The sequence below is a fragment of the Echiichthys vipera genome (genome assembly GCF_963691815.1).
Source record: "Echiichthys vipera genome assembly, chromosome: 13".
In the NCBI taxonomy this organism is placed as follows: domain Eukaryota; kingdom Metazoa; phylum Chordata; class Actinopteri; order Perciformes; family Trachinidae; genus Echiichthys; species Echiichthys vipera.
Window position 1 is genome coordinate 20717118 of NC_139838.1, and position 15422 is coordinate 20732539.

At 40.6% G+C, this 15422-nt stretch overlaps 2 protein-coding genes across 2 annotated transcripts; both read left to right on the top strand.

Moving 5' to 3' along the window:
• Positions 1-1926: 1926 nt before the first annotated feature.
• clk2a (CDC-like kinase 2a) lies at positions 1927-11582 on the top strand. The gene is made up of 13 exons (XM_083925617.1): positions 1927-2053; positions 3287-3522; positions 3689-3974; positions 5036-5126; positions 6005-6071; positions 6469-6585; positions 6874-7040; positions 7588-7682; positions 7966-8095; positions 8570-8652; positions 9589-9668; positions 9797-9887; positions 10049-11582. Exons 2-13 carry the CDS (start codon positions 3287-3289, stop codon positions 10235-10237), a joined length of 1632 nt encoding a protein of 543 aa, XP_083781743.1. The 5' UTR covers positions 1927-2053; the 3' UTR covers positions 10238-11582.
• A 2693-nt stretch (positions 11583-14275) lies between these two features.
• Positions 14276-15379, top strand: LOC310955471 (uncharacterized protein). The gene is made up of 3 exons (XM_083925288.1): positions 14276-14308; positions 14580-14667; positions 15039-15379. The coding sequence occupies exons 1-3, from the start codon at positions 14280-14282 to the stop codon at positions 15198-15200; spliced, it is 279 nt and encodes a 92-aa protein (XP_083781414.1). The 5' UTR covers positions 14276-14279; the 3' UTR covers positions 15201-15379.
• Positions 15380-15422: the final 43 nt, after the last annotated feature.

Consider the following 15422-nt stretch of genomic DNA (forward strand, 5'->3'; position numbering starts at 1 on the left):
GGTATTGTCATTTTACACCTTTTTAGTTTTGGTAAAATTCAACAAACCTAATAATACCAATAAAAAGATTAAATGCATTAATAATAAAATAATGTGCAGTTAAAGATATAGCCATCAGTCATGTTTTATATCAACTTTAAAATAATAGTATAGTAAAAAAAAGTGCTGCGCAGGAAGGCGTCGATCCTCTGGTCTGAACCAGAACCAACGCTGCAAAGCGAAGCGAGGCTCATGGAAGAAGGCGAGGACACAAACAAAATATGTCTGAGCTTTGGGGTTTGACACATGCGCAGTAACACCTGGCCTGCAATTTTCGAGAGGAGTGGGGGCAATATCATAGAGCAGTTAAAAGTATTATGTTTAAAAGTTGTGGCCTTGCTCTGGACAGTAATCATACTTGATTTGTATAGCAGTGGTTTTGTCAATGTACAGTATTTAACTGTACTTGTGTTATTAATAAAAAAGTAAAAAATGAAAGAAGGAAAGAAAAGGCCCAAGAGTATGGAGGATGTTGAGATCAACCTGCAGTCACCTCCCCGGGTCCGTTGATCGGAGGATAGAAGGAGAGATCTTGAGACGATGGCTTAAGATCACACCAATATCTTTATTGGAGCACTTTGCAAAGCGGAGACAAGTTCTGATACAACTCAAACCAGGTCATACATCAGTAGAGTCTGTTGTTGTCTAGGGGTAGCGGCTTTAAATACCCTTCTGTCAATGGTAACGCCTTAAAGGTAAAAAAGGCGGGAATGGGCGTTAATCTGCCTGGCAACACATTATAACACTAAAAGCTGAGTGAAGGTTATTAGTGCATGTCCCAATATGGCTATCTAGAGAGAACAGATGTGTCTGTGTTTGCACCACACAAATTTGTTAGTTAATGAGTATGTGTGTGTGTGCCTAAAATGAGAAAATTAGCATTCCTCTGTTCTTTAGGATCATAACGAAGTGATGTGTGAGTGATCACGAGATCTCTATCTTCCACACGCTACAGATTTGAACTCTCTTTTCTGTGAGGCTCTGTGATGCAAGTTATTATCTGCTCAACCAGCCAGGACTAGTCTCATTCCAGAGGTTTATGTACCATGACCCCACTGTGCACCAACTTCAGTTTAGCCATTTCAAAAGCCACATGAACGAGCAGCTCATTTCTCTATCTTCCACCAGGACTTAACATAATTCTCGATAATAAATAAATACATAAATAAATGTATGAATACATTCAGGAATAAATACATGTATAAATAGATTAAAGAGTGATTAAATAATTGAAATAATGAATAAATTAATGCCCAAATAAATAAAATATTTGGGGCGGCAGTAGCTCAGTCCATAGGTGACTTGGCTGGGGACTGTAGGGTCACTGGTTCAAGTCCCTGTGTGGACCATGTATGGAGTGTGGACTGGTGGCTGGAGAGGTGCCAGTTTATCTCCTGGGCACTGCCGAGGTGCTGTTGAGCAAGGCACCGAACCCCCAACTGCTCGGGGCGCTGGTCACTGGCAGCCCCCGAGCTCTAACATCTCTCCTTAATTGCATGTATAGGTCCTGTTTGTGCATGTGTGTATTTCGGGCCTGTGTGTGCAACATGTATAATAATAAGAGTGAAAAAATTCAATTTCCCCGTGCGGGATAAATAAAGTAATTCTTCTTCTTAAAAGCCTAATTAAATAAATGCTTTACATTTATTCTACATTTTTGTTCACCTACATTTATCTATTTATGTATGGCCGTTTCCATAGGTTAATGAGGTAGGAGGTCCATTGATCCATACATTTATTTATTCATTTTTCTGCATTTATTTATTTCTGCATTCATTTGTTGAGACCTAACTCATGATTAGTTTTATAACCCATAAGCGCAGACATGTTTGGTGTCCCGGCCTCCTTCCATTAGCCCTGCAGCGAAGGCAGGGTAAAAAAAAAAAAAAAAAAAGATGGCTGTGTGCTAACTATAGCGCTGTGAACGTCTGGCCACCGAAAAGATAAAAAGAAAACTACAACAGCCACCACGGATTTCTTGTGGGACAAGCGTACAGGCCTCGCTGCTAAAACGGTAAACATTATATATCACGTCACATTAACGATGAAACGGGTGGTAACAGTTGCTAACGTAAGTGTGTTGTGCTAACTGAAGAACGCAGCTAACGGCTAAGATGGCGGTCAAAGTATTTACATTAGCTAATGTTGCTAACAGCATGCTAACAGCCAGTACGTCGCTCCTTCGTCAGTTAGTTCGAGTTTAATTAAAGCTATTTTGCTTTTAATATGTTGGTATTTAAAACGGGTAAATTATATTGAGTGATAGTACTTAATGTCCCATTTGTACTTGTTACAATAATAGCGTTAACGGAAGTGTCACTATCGTCTTAACGTTACATGCTAGGAAATGAGCTCCAATGTTATGAAATGGGGAACCCTGTTTTGTTGGGGATCTAACTTAGTTAAACTGATTGTGGTATAACGTTATCATTAGTCGTGCCATGGTAACGTTTACAGTGTTTTCAGTCGTTTTAAACAGCTGCATTTAGCAAATATGTTGGTGCGTTGTTAATAGTTTATGCTAAACGTTAAAAGGATCATGCAACAGGGTCGTTTCAAATGCATTCCCGCATTTGAGCACTCCTCTCGTACTTGATACTCTGCTTTTAATAGTTGCCTGTTCAGCTTCAGCTATTTTTGTGCACATATTTGATTGTCTGCATGCTTCATCGGGATCATCTAAAAGTTAGGTAGAACCATATGTTTCCATGGTTGGTTGTAGTCAAATGTAGGTCTCTCACACTCTACCTCGTTTTTCAAACCAAACTTGTTTACCAAACTGTTGCCAAGCAGCACATTTGATCTGATTTTAAGGAATTATTTATTTTTCTTCAAGGGTAGCTTGATTCCTGATTCCTAATCTCTGTGTGTAACTTTTAAATTTAGTGTATTATTTCTGTGTTTTTCTATTTGTATTATGTGTTTTTTGTGTACATCTCCACGAATCATCTGATTACATAATTCTGATTGAACTTTTAGTGTAAGTGGACGTTTACATCTTCACATTTTTACAGTAGAATGCGTGTGCTAAACATTTCAGGCTGCTTATTCAGTTTGTTTTGGATCCCCTATCACTGTTTGACGCCCACAACTCAATGTCAGTGAACAGCTGTCTCATTGATGGGAGTATTTGGCCGGAAGAAAAATATTAACTGTCCCCTGCAATGACATACAACAAGAATTCAATGAATCTTAATGGGATTATTTTATTCTTAATAATGTTTTTTTTGTCTTTATAATCCACTAGATGCCTCACCCAAGACGGTACTCGTCTTCTGACAGAGACAGTCGAAGCAGCTACCAAGACCGTTACAGAGACAGAGACAGAGACCGAGACAGAGGGCGAAGACACCGGAACAGAAGATCGCCCTCTTACTCCTCCAGCAGTGACAGAGACAGGGACCGAGACCGGGACCGGGACCGGGACAGAAGGGGACGGGGACAGGGCCATAGACCAGAAGGAAGTTTTGCACGCTCAAGGAGGTACGATGGTGTGTCTAGCGAGATTTGTTTGGTTTGTGGTGCTGCAATTTTACATTTACATTTCAGTAATCTTTTACCACAAGTACCAACTCTGCAGATTTTTTTACAGAGTTTGTCTGGTTGTCAGTATTTAGGTTTCAATGTATATCTCTGTCCTTTGATTCAGTCGCAGCTATGACAATCGCTCTACGGAGCACCGGCCATTTGACCGAAGATACTGCGAGGGATACAGACGCTTGGATCAGAGCCGCGATAAAGACCGCGACAGAGAAAGGGAGCCACATGGAGCAGCAGAAAGTTACTATCCACGCGTCCTCTCCCCCAACATGTACGACTACCGACGGGGCCGCGAGAGGGAGCGCGAACGGGAACAGTCGTACCGGCGGAAAGGCAGCAGGCGTAAGCACAAACGAAGGCGGCGTAGAACCAGGTCCTATAGCCCATCCTCCTCGGTGAGTACAGCCAGTCCTGAGATTGTGTTTTACCTCTCATCATCCTCTCTCCTCCCATCTCTGTCTCTTCCACTCAGCTCTTTCTGTCACTGTCTTTCTCTAACCATTGCTTCTCCGCAGCTCCTGGAATTGGTAAGTAGTACAATCTTTATGATTTATTTTTGTTTTTTCAGAGGGGTTTTGTTTCATTTTCTCTTAAGGTGGGTTTTGCTAAAAATTGGCATTTCTTTTTGGAAGAGCATTTTCATTTTTATACATATACTTTTTCAGTAGTACATTAATGATCAACCACTAATTCTTGATACTCTTCAGATACACGTCCATCTCAGCTTTCCTAACTTTTGCTATTGCTTTGAAATTGTATGTTGTCAATTTCTTTTGTAAAATGCTTAAATACCCGTGGTAACAGTTGGTTGGCCACACTCCTTTTAGTGCAGAAAGTGAAAATGTTCTACCAAACACAAAATTTAGATACAGTGCAGATTTTTGTTAGGATTTTTCATCTTCGATTTGTTAAAATGCATTTTTTGCTCAGGTTATTTTTAACCACACATGTAATAAGTAGTATACATTTAAGTCAGCAAGGAGTTTCATTTGATGCAGTTATCTTTAAATATTTCCTGCTTGATTACGTATGGTCCTATCATTTTACTTTCCATCTTATTTAATCTAAAAAGTCAATCTTATAAGTTTTGAATCCGTTATATTACTGTTTTTATTGTTTTTTTTCGTTGAATGGATATGCCAGTTGCTTCTTTGTTTGTAAGCAGCTGGGGTTTAAAGGTAGAGGGGGGAGAGGAGCAGAGGACAACATGTAATATTTGACTTGTTCCCTTGCACTATATCCCTATCGTTATATATTTCCTTCACGTGGTGTCATGCGTGAATCGCCCCATGACCACCAAACCCACCTACAACCACAACTACCAACAACACCACCCTCCTCTTCCCTCTTCGTCTACCTGTGCGGCCTGACGCCATGTCTGCGGCTGCCCCTGAAAACCCCCTGTTCCCTCCGGTCGTGTCGTGACCTGCTGATGGTGGTTTGGGTGTGAAAACAGCGGAGTGACAGCCGGACGAGGGCACTGAGTGTGAGGGACGACGAGGAAGGGCACCTGATCTGTCGGAGTGGGGACGTCCTGCAAGAGAGATGTACTCACTGCCACTACTCTATCGTAACCATTCTCCATATGAGTATTAAAGCATAGAGCATTTACATGACATGGGAGTGCCTGATGATGATGATGCCTTGCTAGAATGCTCTTCGCTCTAGCTGAAATAGCAGGGTGGATTGCAAGAATGTTGAAGATTTTGAGAGGGACTTTAGATACCTTCTCCTTTTTGTTTTAGGAATTTAAGCTGTGGAGCATTTTCTATGTTTCACAGGTCACTTGAATTTCCTAAACATAGAATCCCATTTGCAGTTGTTTGTCTTTGTTGCGTTTCAGATTAAAACTCAGTTAGAGTTCTAAATCTGTCATTTAAGATAGCTACTTTCCACTATGAGGGTTTCAGGGATTTTCTTTTCTATTTTAGTCCACAGTAAACATGCACATCACGTGTTTAGCATTTTCTCAGTATAACTAGCACATATTTAGACACTCGATTTAGCATGTTTGCCATTTTCAGGATCATGCCGTGTTTAGTAGAAATACTAATCATTCTTCCAGTTTTACTCAATACCCCTGTGTCCTTTTGGGCAAAGACGGCCACATCTTGAAACGGTGTGTCCTTATTTTTCGATGGCTGCAAATTGGTCATCAACGGAAGGGAGCGCTTTACATTTGCTCCCTTATTTTTTCCACATGTATCATAGCGCTATGTATTCAACTATCATAGAGTACCACAAAGTGTTTCAAACCTGCCACATTGAATAGGCAGTCATATGAAAAGGGGATGGGCGCTAGAATTGATACGCCTGTCTGCACTTTGCATTATGTATTCCTGCTTAAGTCCACATGTCTAATGCGCTTGTTCTTTCTTTCCCTGCCCTCCCTCTCTCTTCCTTTTCTCTCTGTGTTGTGTTGTAGATGAGATTGTCAGCACTTTGGGTGAAGGCACCTTTGGGAGGGTGATGCAGTGCATTGACCATCGCAGGTGTGTATCAATTGACACTGTAAAAACAACGGCTGTCACCAGCCCACCATGTTTGATTGTGTTTGTAAGATAAGATCAGGATGAGAGTATTTAAATTCCACATTTGCTATTACTACTGTTGTTTGCAGTTACTGTTTTGAAAATATAAAAATCTCTTCATCCAGATGTCTACAGCTTCAAAGGTTCTGTGTTTTTTCCCTGTTGCCTTTGTTGATGCGCAGTTTACCGCAGGCACATAAGCTCTGCATCGTGTCCTCTCAAAATGGAAGATTTATTGTCTTGAGAAGAAGTGAGCTAGAGCTAGAAATGTGCCTCAAGCAAGTTCATTTTCATGCCTAGAACCTTAAGAAAGTAATACTCACAGATTGCCTGTCCCTGTCTGTCTTGTGTTTGTCAGGGGAGGAGCCAACGTAGCTCTGAAAATTATCAAAAATGTGGAGAAGTACAAGGAAGCAGCTCGCCTGGAGATAAATGTACTAGAGAAGATCAATGCAAAGGACCCTGATAACAAATTGTGAGTTCTGGCTGAGTATTGTGGTACTGTGATGAAATGCCATAGCCATAAGTAACACTGCTTGAACAACATCATTTTCCTTTCTGAGAACCTGGCGAAGAAGAATTTCCCTTTACTGACATTACGTCACAAACAGTTTTTGCTCATGTTCAATAAAAGCCCCACCCCTTACTCTAAGCCTTTAACAATTACTAAGAAATGTTGTTCTAGATTAATCCCTATAAAAACATTAGGATAAATGATCCACTGCATCAGTGTCAAACTTCCTGTATCCTGTTTATCTTTCAGCCTGTGTGTACAGATGTTTGACTGGTTCGACTACCACGGTCACATGTGTATCTCCTTTGAGCTGCTTGCTTTAAGCACCTTTGACTTTTTAAAGGAAAACAACTACCTGCCCTACTCAATTGGTCAGGTCAGACATATGGCCTACCAACTCTGTCTCTCTGTGAAGTGTAAGTATTTTTAATGTCTTGTATTTAGTTTTATCATGAAAGAAATGATCAAAATAATTAACAATGCAATTAATGCAACAATTATAACTATATTTTTGGCAGTTAAAAGCAACCAATTTAGCATTTTCAGTTGTATTTTTGGCAGTTTACACAGACTCTCATATCTTGAACTTGTATGTTATTGTAAAAAATATCTCAATAATCCTACAATAAGTGTACTTTTCCAACAAACCTACCATCACCCACTTATAGCTCTTCATCAGTTTACTACAAATTGAAAAGTTTAACAAAAAATGCTGTTTTTTTGTTTGCCTAGTGACTGCATTATAGCACCGAAAGGCCAGGCAAAGCAGTGTCTCTATTAACTTATGAATATTTTCATGAGGAAATTTATACTGTACATTATCATTTTTATTATTATTATAAGTTGTCTAAACTAAAAAGAATTAAGATCAGATCACTGCATAATTAGAAGATGGGTTGTTTAAATTCATTTACTTGCAAAAGTGAAAACTAAATAACCGATTTAACTTGTTTTTCTTCATAGTTCTTCATGACAATAAGCTGACACACACAGACCTAAAGCCTGAGAACATCCTATTTGTCAATTCAGACTTCACAATGTCCTTCAACGTAGAAAAGGTAAGACACAGTAAAAACGCAAAGGGAAAAAAGGTGAAAAACATTTATTTTTTTATTGACTTTAGTGTCAAAACAGTTCCAAAACTGAAAAGTCAAACGCTTCAACTGTTGATCTTCTATTGAAGTATTTCAAATAGCTTAGAGGTCTCATCAATTAACATAAAATACCCACAGCTGCAGTTTGAAACCTCTGCTGGATTCAAATTTGTCTGTAAAATAGCAGACTTATAGTCACAATTCCATCAAGCTTCAGTTCGGAAAAGCCATGTTTTCTTTCTTGCAGAAGCGAGAAGAGAGGACAGTTAAGAGCACGGCAGTTCGTGTGGTGGACTTCGGCAGCGCCACTTTTGACCACGAGCACCACAGCACCATTGTGTCCACGCGGCATTACCGTGCCCCTGAGGTCATACTAGGTGAGGCTGTCTATGCTGATATTTCAACCTTATTTTTTTTATTTCAATCACATTTCCAGTCAAAATATGGTGCAGACATTCAATGAGGAAATCAGTTTGGAGATGAACACCTTTTTCTGTTTCAGTCAGTCAGTTCTTGGAAAGAAACACAGCTTAGCATCATTGAAAATCATTATAAGGCGCCGGTCATAAAGTGATGTGTGTCTTCTGATTGGGCTCAGCTTGCATCTATCATATATTTGCATATTGACAACACTACTCCTGCAGGTCACTGTCAGCGAGCAGTAGCTGTAAAACTCAATCTGGACCAGTTAATGTGAGGAGTACAAATGAACACACTTGTTCTAGTCTACGAATGATTGTCCTCTAAGTACTTATATTTTATGTATTTAAGCCATAAACTGCATTGCCCTCTGTAGCTTAAATGCTTAAACTTATGCTTAAATTTCTTCAATAATTGCTTTCATCCTTCAGAGCTGGGCTGGAGCCATCCATGTGACGTGTGGAGTATCGGCTGTATCCTGTTTGAGTACTACCTGGGCTTCACCTTGTTTCAGGTACAATAGCACCTCACTGCTGCCAGAAGGCTGCAGCCACTTTGATATTGATTAATTGATCATTTGGTCTGACCATGTGAAACACAAGTTCAGTTCAGACCAAAGATTTGCAACGAGACAAGTTGAAGCTTGCAACTACCTGCAACGCTCAGGTCTGCAACGCTCTGACACCTGCCAGTTCACACCAGTGAATCTGGGCAAGGTGGTGTATCATCTCCATAGCAACGACTCTCTGTACTTCTGTTCTGACTTCTGACTTTTCAGGCTTTTTTTCCTTGTTGGATATAATTTGTAGCATCGTAAAATATAAATGAGGATGGAGATAGTAAGATAGTTGCTACAGCTGCATTTCTAGTGTTGATGAAACTGAGAATCTGCCATTTTATTTCCCTGATTCACTGCTTTGTTCTTGGTTACAGCGCTCCCTCTCCTTATTTATTGTGTAGCTCACTGGACCCTCTCTCTGTCTCTTTTTCTTTCTCTCTTGCACTTTTGTCGAGCTTCAGGCTAAAAACCTTTTGACCACCTGACAGTGTGTCACTGACTTGACCAGCGGACTTTGCAAAGGTTAATTGGCTGTTGAAACAGGTGACGTGCCTTACGTTCTAAAATCAGCTGCTGGTGATTTACAAGCTGAGACAACACAATCAGCTGGTTTGGGTCAAGACGAGGTGGGCCAGTTCACACCACTACAGTGTTCTAAAACGGTTTCGTCTTTTTGTGAATCTTTGGTCTGAACTGGACTATACACGTGCTCATGGCATGTGTTAATCTGGTAGGATTGATGTCATTTGTGAGCTTTGACTCTTTGATACTATATGTAGCGGCAGAACCAGTGGTAGTTAAACCCTGATTATCTTCTGAATCAGTCGCTCACTCTTGGTCTGTTCCTCTTTCCTGTCTGAATCATGGTTGTGTAACTCATATTTCTTTCAGACTCATGACAACAGGGAGCATTTGGCCATGATGGAGAGAATCCTGGGACCGGTCCCCTCTAGGATGATTCGTAAGACGAGGTGAGAGAAGATACAAACATACCAAAGTGATGAAAGTGCTTGTAACATACACAAATACACCTTTTTAATATAGAAAACGGCAGGTAAACACTTGAACACTGCTCACACTGACCCCTGTATCCTCTCAGGAAGCAGAAGTATTTCTATCGTGGCCGTCTGGACTGGGACGAGAGCTCCTCAGCGGGAAAATACGTCAGAGAAAACTGCAAACCCCTGCGGGTAAGAGGAGGGTATGGGGAGTGAAAAATGAAGAAATATGATGATTGACAGGAGTGAAAAATGAAAACAGTGCATTTTACTGAAAGAACAAAAGTGTCTTCTGTTTTGTGCTGCAGTTCCTCTCTTGACAACCTCTGTCTTGTTTCCCTTTACCTTGTCAGCGATACTTGCTGTCGGAGGCGGAGGAGCACCACCAGCTGTTTGACCTCATTGAAAGCATGTTGGACTACGAACCCTCCAAGAGACTGGCGCTGGCTGACTCCCTCAAACACCCTTTCTTTGAGAGCGGAGGGTTTGGCGAGGCAGGGAGCAGCAAGAACTGGGAGGGTAACCGGGACATTAGCCGGTGACCCTTGAACCTCCAAAGACTGAACGACAGATGAGATCAAGTCTTTTATATGTGGAGCAGGTGAACTGTTAAATTAATCGGAGCTTCGGATGTTTTCTGTCGTTATTCATTAAAGCATGGACATCTTAACTTGTTGCTCCTCCATCCTGCCCCACCTCTGCAGCCACAAGAGGCACGTTTTTGCAGCAGAGACCAAAATAACCCACAAAAGACTTGAAAAGAAATGATCTTTTCTAGCTGCCCACAGCCTCAATAGAGGACAACAATCTTGAATGAAAGATTGAACCCAAAGTAGCCCTCTATGCAGCTCCTGACTTCCTTTTGACTTCTGGACTATCTTCCTCCCTTCCGTCCGTACGATTATTTTCATCAGCATGTAAACGAAATAGTTCACCTTTATAAGGACATAAGCACTACACAACCGGTCACACACAAACTCAGTTTTCGGAGAGAGATGTCTTCCGATTCTGAAGTCTAAGGAAAGAATAAAAATGGGATAGAGCTGTATATGTTGCGCAAGTCCTCACCCACATAATTCGAGAGATGCGAGATATTCTATTATGCTACCATGATTCAAATTGAATATCATATTTCCTTGGAAATTGCAATATCTCCAACAGAGACGAGTGTCTCAATTGTTTTGTTTGTTTTTATTAAGTGAGCACTTGTGTTGCATATATATATTTTTTCCTGTTTGTTTTTATTTTATTATTTTTTTTACGTCTAAAATGATTATCCCTTATATGGAGACTCTGGGTCGATAGGTCTGTTATTATTCGCCAATGAGATGATAATGGTGATGGACACTCCACACACACACACACACGGGCTTCTGTCGCCTGTCTTATTGATAGATATATGTTTGTTACGTTATGCAATGCTTTCTGGGTGTGAGTGTGTACGCGTGTGTATGTGTGGGATGGTGTGGGTGACACGTTATTATTGTCGACTCTGTGACTTCTTAGTAGTTCAGCATTAGTCATGGGTACATGTTTGCATACTTTTAAATACAACAAACAAACTGCCTTTTCCATGTGTGATTTGGTCAGACCTGAAGTCTCTCCATTGAGGTTAAGCACACAGCTCCTGGTGGTAGCCACAGAGCCACGAAAAACTCCTGTTGCCGGTATTTATTTTGAGTTCGAATAGGTCATAGTCCCCACCACCACCCACCTGTATATGACTTGTTTTGTTTTTTTTGTATGAAATTAAAGCGTATAAAACTGTATATATGTACGATTGTGTAGAATTAAAGTTAAGTCCTCCTTACCAAAGGCTTATGGTGCTTTTTAAGTATCGCTTCGGGCCTCTGGTCGCTAAAGGAAGGCGTTCTGTCTTTAAATACAGTCACTGTGTCTGAGTCCATATCTTACCTCTAGTCTAAAGCTACTGATGGATGATGTGCAGAAAGATCAGAGATGTGTCTGAAATGCGCAAGGGAAGGTTGAGCGTGGTGTCTCTGTTCTATTTTAAGTGAACTTAAGTGAAGAATTAAGACAGATAATTGTGTTGCTTACAGGAGAGTATATTATAACATATAAGTCAGCTTTTATTGATATTCATGAAAAGTTGTCATTTCTCACCTCATTTCTTTTTCTAGGAAGTAACTTAGGTGGGCAGGGGTTATTTTCCACTGCTCAAAGGATTTTTGCAATAGCAGTTTTAATATGTTTTGTTGTTAAGTCCTCTTGGCGGTCGACATGTACAGGTATTGTATAGTTCCTATTACCCTCAATTTATTTTAAGTCAATTTCTGTTGCAAACTAATCTCTCTCTTCCTCCACTCTTCCTAAACCAGAGCTCAGCTGTGTCACCCTGTTAAGACCGGAAGAGGGAAACACGGAAGATCTGCTGCAACAGGTGTATTGATGCTTAGTCACGTAAGCTTCCCCGTCTGTCAGTAGCACACTTTACACACACGCTTTATTCTTTTATTTGATCTCGCTCACTGAACATATTCTTTCCCTCTTCACTTTTGTCCTGTGAATGAATTTATTATGGCTACGTAGCTCTACAGCCAAAAATATGTAACAAGTTGTGGGCGGTCATATTAGCACAGGGCCCTGCTGCACAACAGGACTCTAGGCTAAAAAAATATTATAGGGCCACTACCACTGGGTTAAAATGGGCTCAAATTAAACAGAAATGCGTTAGGGCCTCTGGAGGTTAGTGATCAGGGTTGGTAAATAAGAAGTCGAAAATAATATATATGAGTAATATAAAGTCGCTGTGTGAGTTGATATTAGAACTGAAGAATCTCCTATGTTTGTTGTAAATTTTGAAATGTGCAAATCTAGACTTTAAAACAGTAATTTTGGAATATAATAAGAATTCACTGTCCTCCCCGTGTCTGCGTGGGTTTTCTCCGGGTTCTCTGGTTTCCTCCTACAGTTCAAATACATGCGCGTGTTAGGTTAATTGATGTCTCTAAATTGCCCGTAGGTGTGAATGGTTGTCTGTCTCTGTTTGTCTCCAGCCCGCGACCCTGAAAGGGACAAGCAGTTGAAGATGAATGGATGTTTTTGATTTCAATCAGTGGTGGAAGAAGTGCTCTTAAAGATCCATTGCTGAAGTAAAAAACCACAAGTTAAACCACAGTTAAGAAATACTGTTACAAGTAAAATATTACTGAAGTAAAAGTACAGGGGTATTAGCTCCAAATGATATATTCTTTGATTATGATTATGTACGTATTCATGTGTAAACATTACTAATGTTGCAGCTGGTGAAGGAACGAAGGTTAATTTTAGCTGCTTTATTTACTGCCTGATATCTTTTATAACAATACATCATCATACAAACGTTCGATTATTAATCTGAATCTGCAGATTAACTAGAAACTAATGTTGTGGAAGGATTAAAAAAAAATTGTTGAGTAAAAAGCACAGTATTTGCTTTCAAATATAGTGGAGTAGTGGTACCTCAAAATTGTTCTTGAGCCCAGTCCTTGAGTAAATGTACTTGGTTACATACCAACACTGATTCCAATAGTAGCACTCTGAAGCGAGTGAATGAGTGAATGAATGAAATGAGTCATGCAACTCTGTGACTCAGGATCTTAATGTTTCCAGTCAGTGAAGCACCTTCATGTCTTCGGGGAAAAGAGGGAAATCCTCTCCGCGTCACTGAACACCTTCCACCTTTGCAGTCTGTTGATGCTCTATCTGGCGTCTTCTCTGGCAAACTGTTTCACCATAGATCTCATCATCAGTTACTTAAACACAAACAATGCATGTGTTCATCACTGGAAATGAGACCAGCCAGCCTATTTGAAGTCTACCCCCCACCCCAACTGTAAACACGAGCTATTTCAGTCGTCAAATGTTAACAAGCAGCTGTTTTCTTGTGCAGGTTTGCTTGACTCTGATGTTAATGAGATCAACTTTTACGTCTTCAGCTAATCCTGTTCCGAGGACCGGCGAGGTCGTCGGTCAAATCCCCATAAGAGCAGACGGTGACACAGCAGAGGCGTATACATGTGCACACACTGAAGTACGGGACTGGATGAGACGAATGGACTCTACACTTGGTAGCTTTGACAAAACAGTGTCGACTGATTGTGTCCACAGGAGGTAACAGGTGAGTCCCATTGTTGCTTTACGACGTGCACAGTGTGTTGAGTTTACTTAAATTGCTCTAGCTGTAAATCTAGATGGATGATGTTCAGGTGCTTTTTTTCTGTATTTGCATTTAAAAAACATTTTTTAAGTAAGACAACATGGACATATTGCTGTTTATACAATCTCTTATCACTGTCGGTTATCATTGTTCTTTTGTATTTGTAGATAAGAGAAAGGGAAACACCTGTTACACCACACAAACAACATCCGCACAATCAGCTCTTCGAAATGGATTCCCTGATGTCGCTGGGCGCTCCTCTAAAGCAGTTCACCAGCTGTGTGTCCGGGAAAAACCCCGCCACCAAGAGAGGGGCCAAGGGAGGCCAGTCTGTCCGCAGGAGCAGCTTCACCCGCAGGAAGAGCGTCAGCAGGAGGAGAAGCCTTCCCTGCAGCAGCCAAAAAGTCCCCGACTCCTGGCTCAGAATGTACCAGGATGAGCTGAAGAGAGAAAGGTAGGGATAACCATTCATTCGTGGGAAAGAAATCTTGTTGTCAACGCTAAAACAGGAGTCTTAGTGATATTTTGTCACTAGTGTAATTTTTAAAGAATTGTTTTCGTACTTAAATGGTATCTGATTAAGAAAATAATTCCGTTACTGTCTCGTTATCCACATGACTCTTGGCCAGACAGACTTTGCTTAATGAGGATAAAGCTGTTCCTCAGGTGAATAAGCTGCTTGTCCACGTGCTGTTCCTAACTTTGCTCTGTGGTGTTTACCAAAGGAAACGACAACAAGCCGTGCTGGCGAAGAAGAACGCAGAGAGGACGGTCAGAAGAACTCACTTCAGGAGCCACCACTGCCTCCCAAGGGTACGTCAACAATCAAAGCAAAAGTAACGACTTTTTTTTCATGACATGACATTTTATTTAACCTTTTCTTATGACTTGCTATACCTTCCTTTTTTACATGGAATATTATATTTTTGTCTTTTTTCAACATACTATACTATGACTTTTTTTGACACACTGTTCTACATCTATTTTTTACATTTTTTGGACATACTATGACTTTTTTGACATTGTTTTTGACTTTTTCATGACATACTACAGATACAATTTTTTTTAATTATATACTATACTATTCTTTTATGACTTATTATACTTTGACTCTTTTTTCCCCTGACATACTTTACTATGACATTATACAAATCCAACAATCTTCATCCTCTCTTCCCATGCAGCAGACCACCACTACCAGAAAACCAGCCCCAGTGAAGGACGACTCCTTCTTTGGAGCCTTCCAAGGCCTCAGTCTGGACGGACTCCTGGGAGGTGGAACTGGATCTCCCGCTGTCTCTGTGTCCGGTGGTGGTGGAGGAGGAGATCAGTGCAAAGTCATGTGAGACCCAAAATAAAACTCTTCAGATGATCCTCATGCTTGAGAGGCTTTAAGGACAAAGTGGCCCATGGGGGGAAGTTGATTTTAAAATACCTTGACGGCTCACACCTTCATAACCCAAGAGAGGGGGATGGAAAACGTATTTGGCTTCATCGCCATTTGTTTAGATATTGTTAGAAAGGTTGTTACTGCTTGTTCTTGATTCCTTGTTGGACGTTTTGCAGAT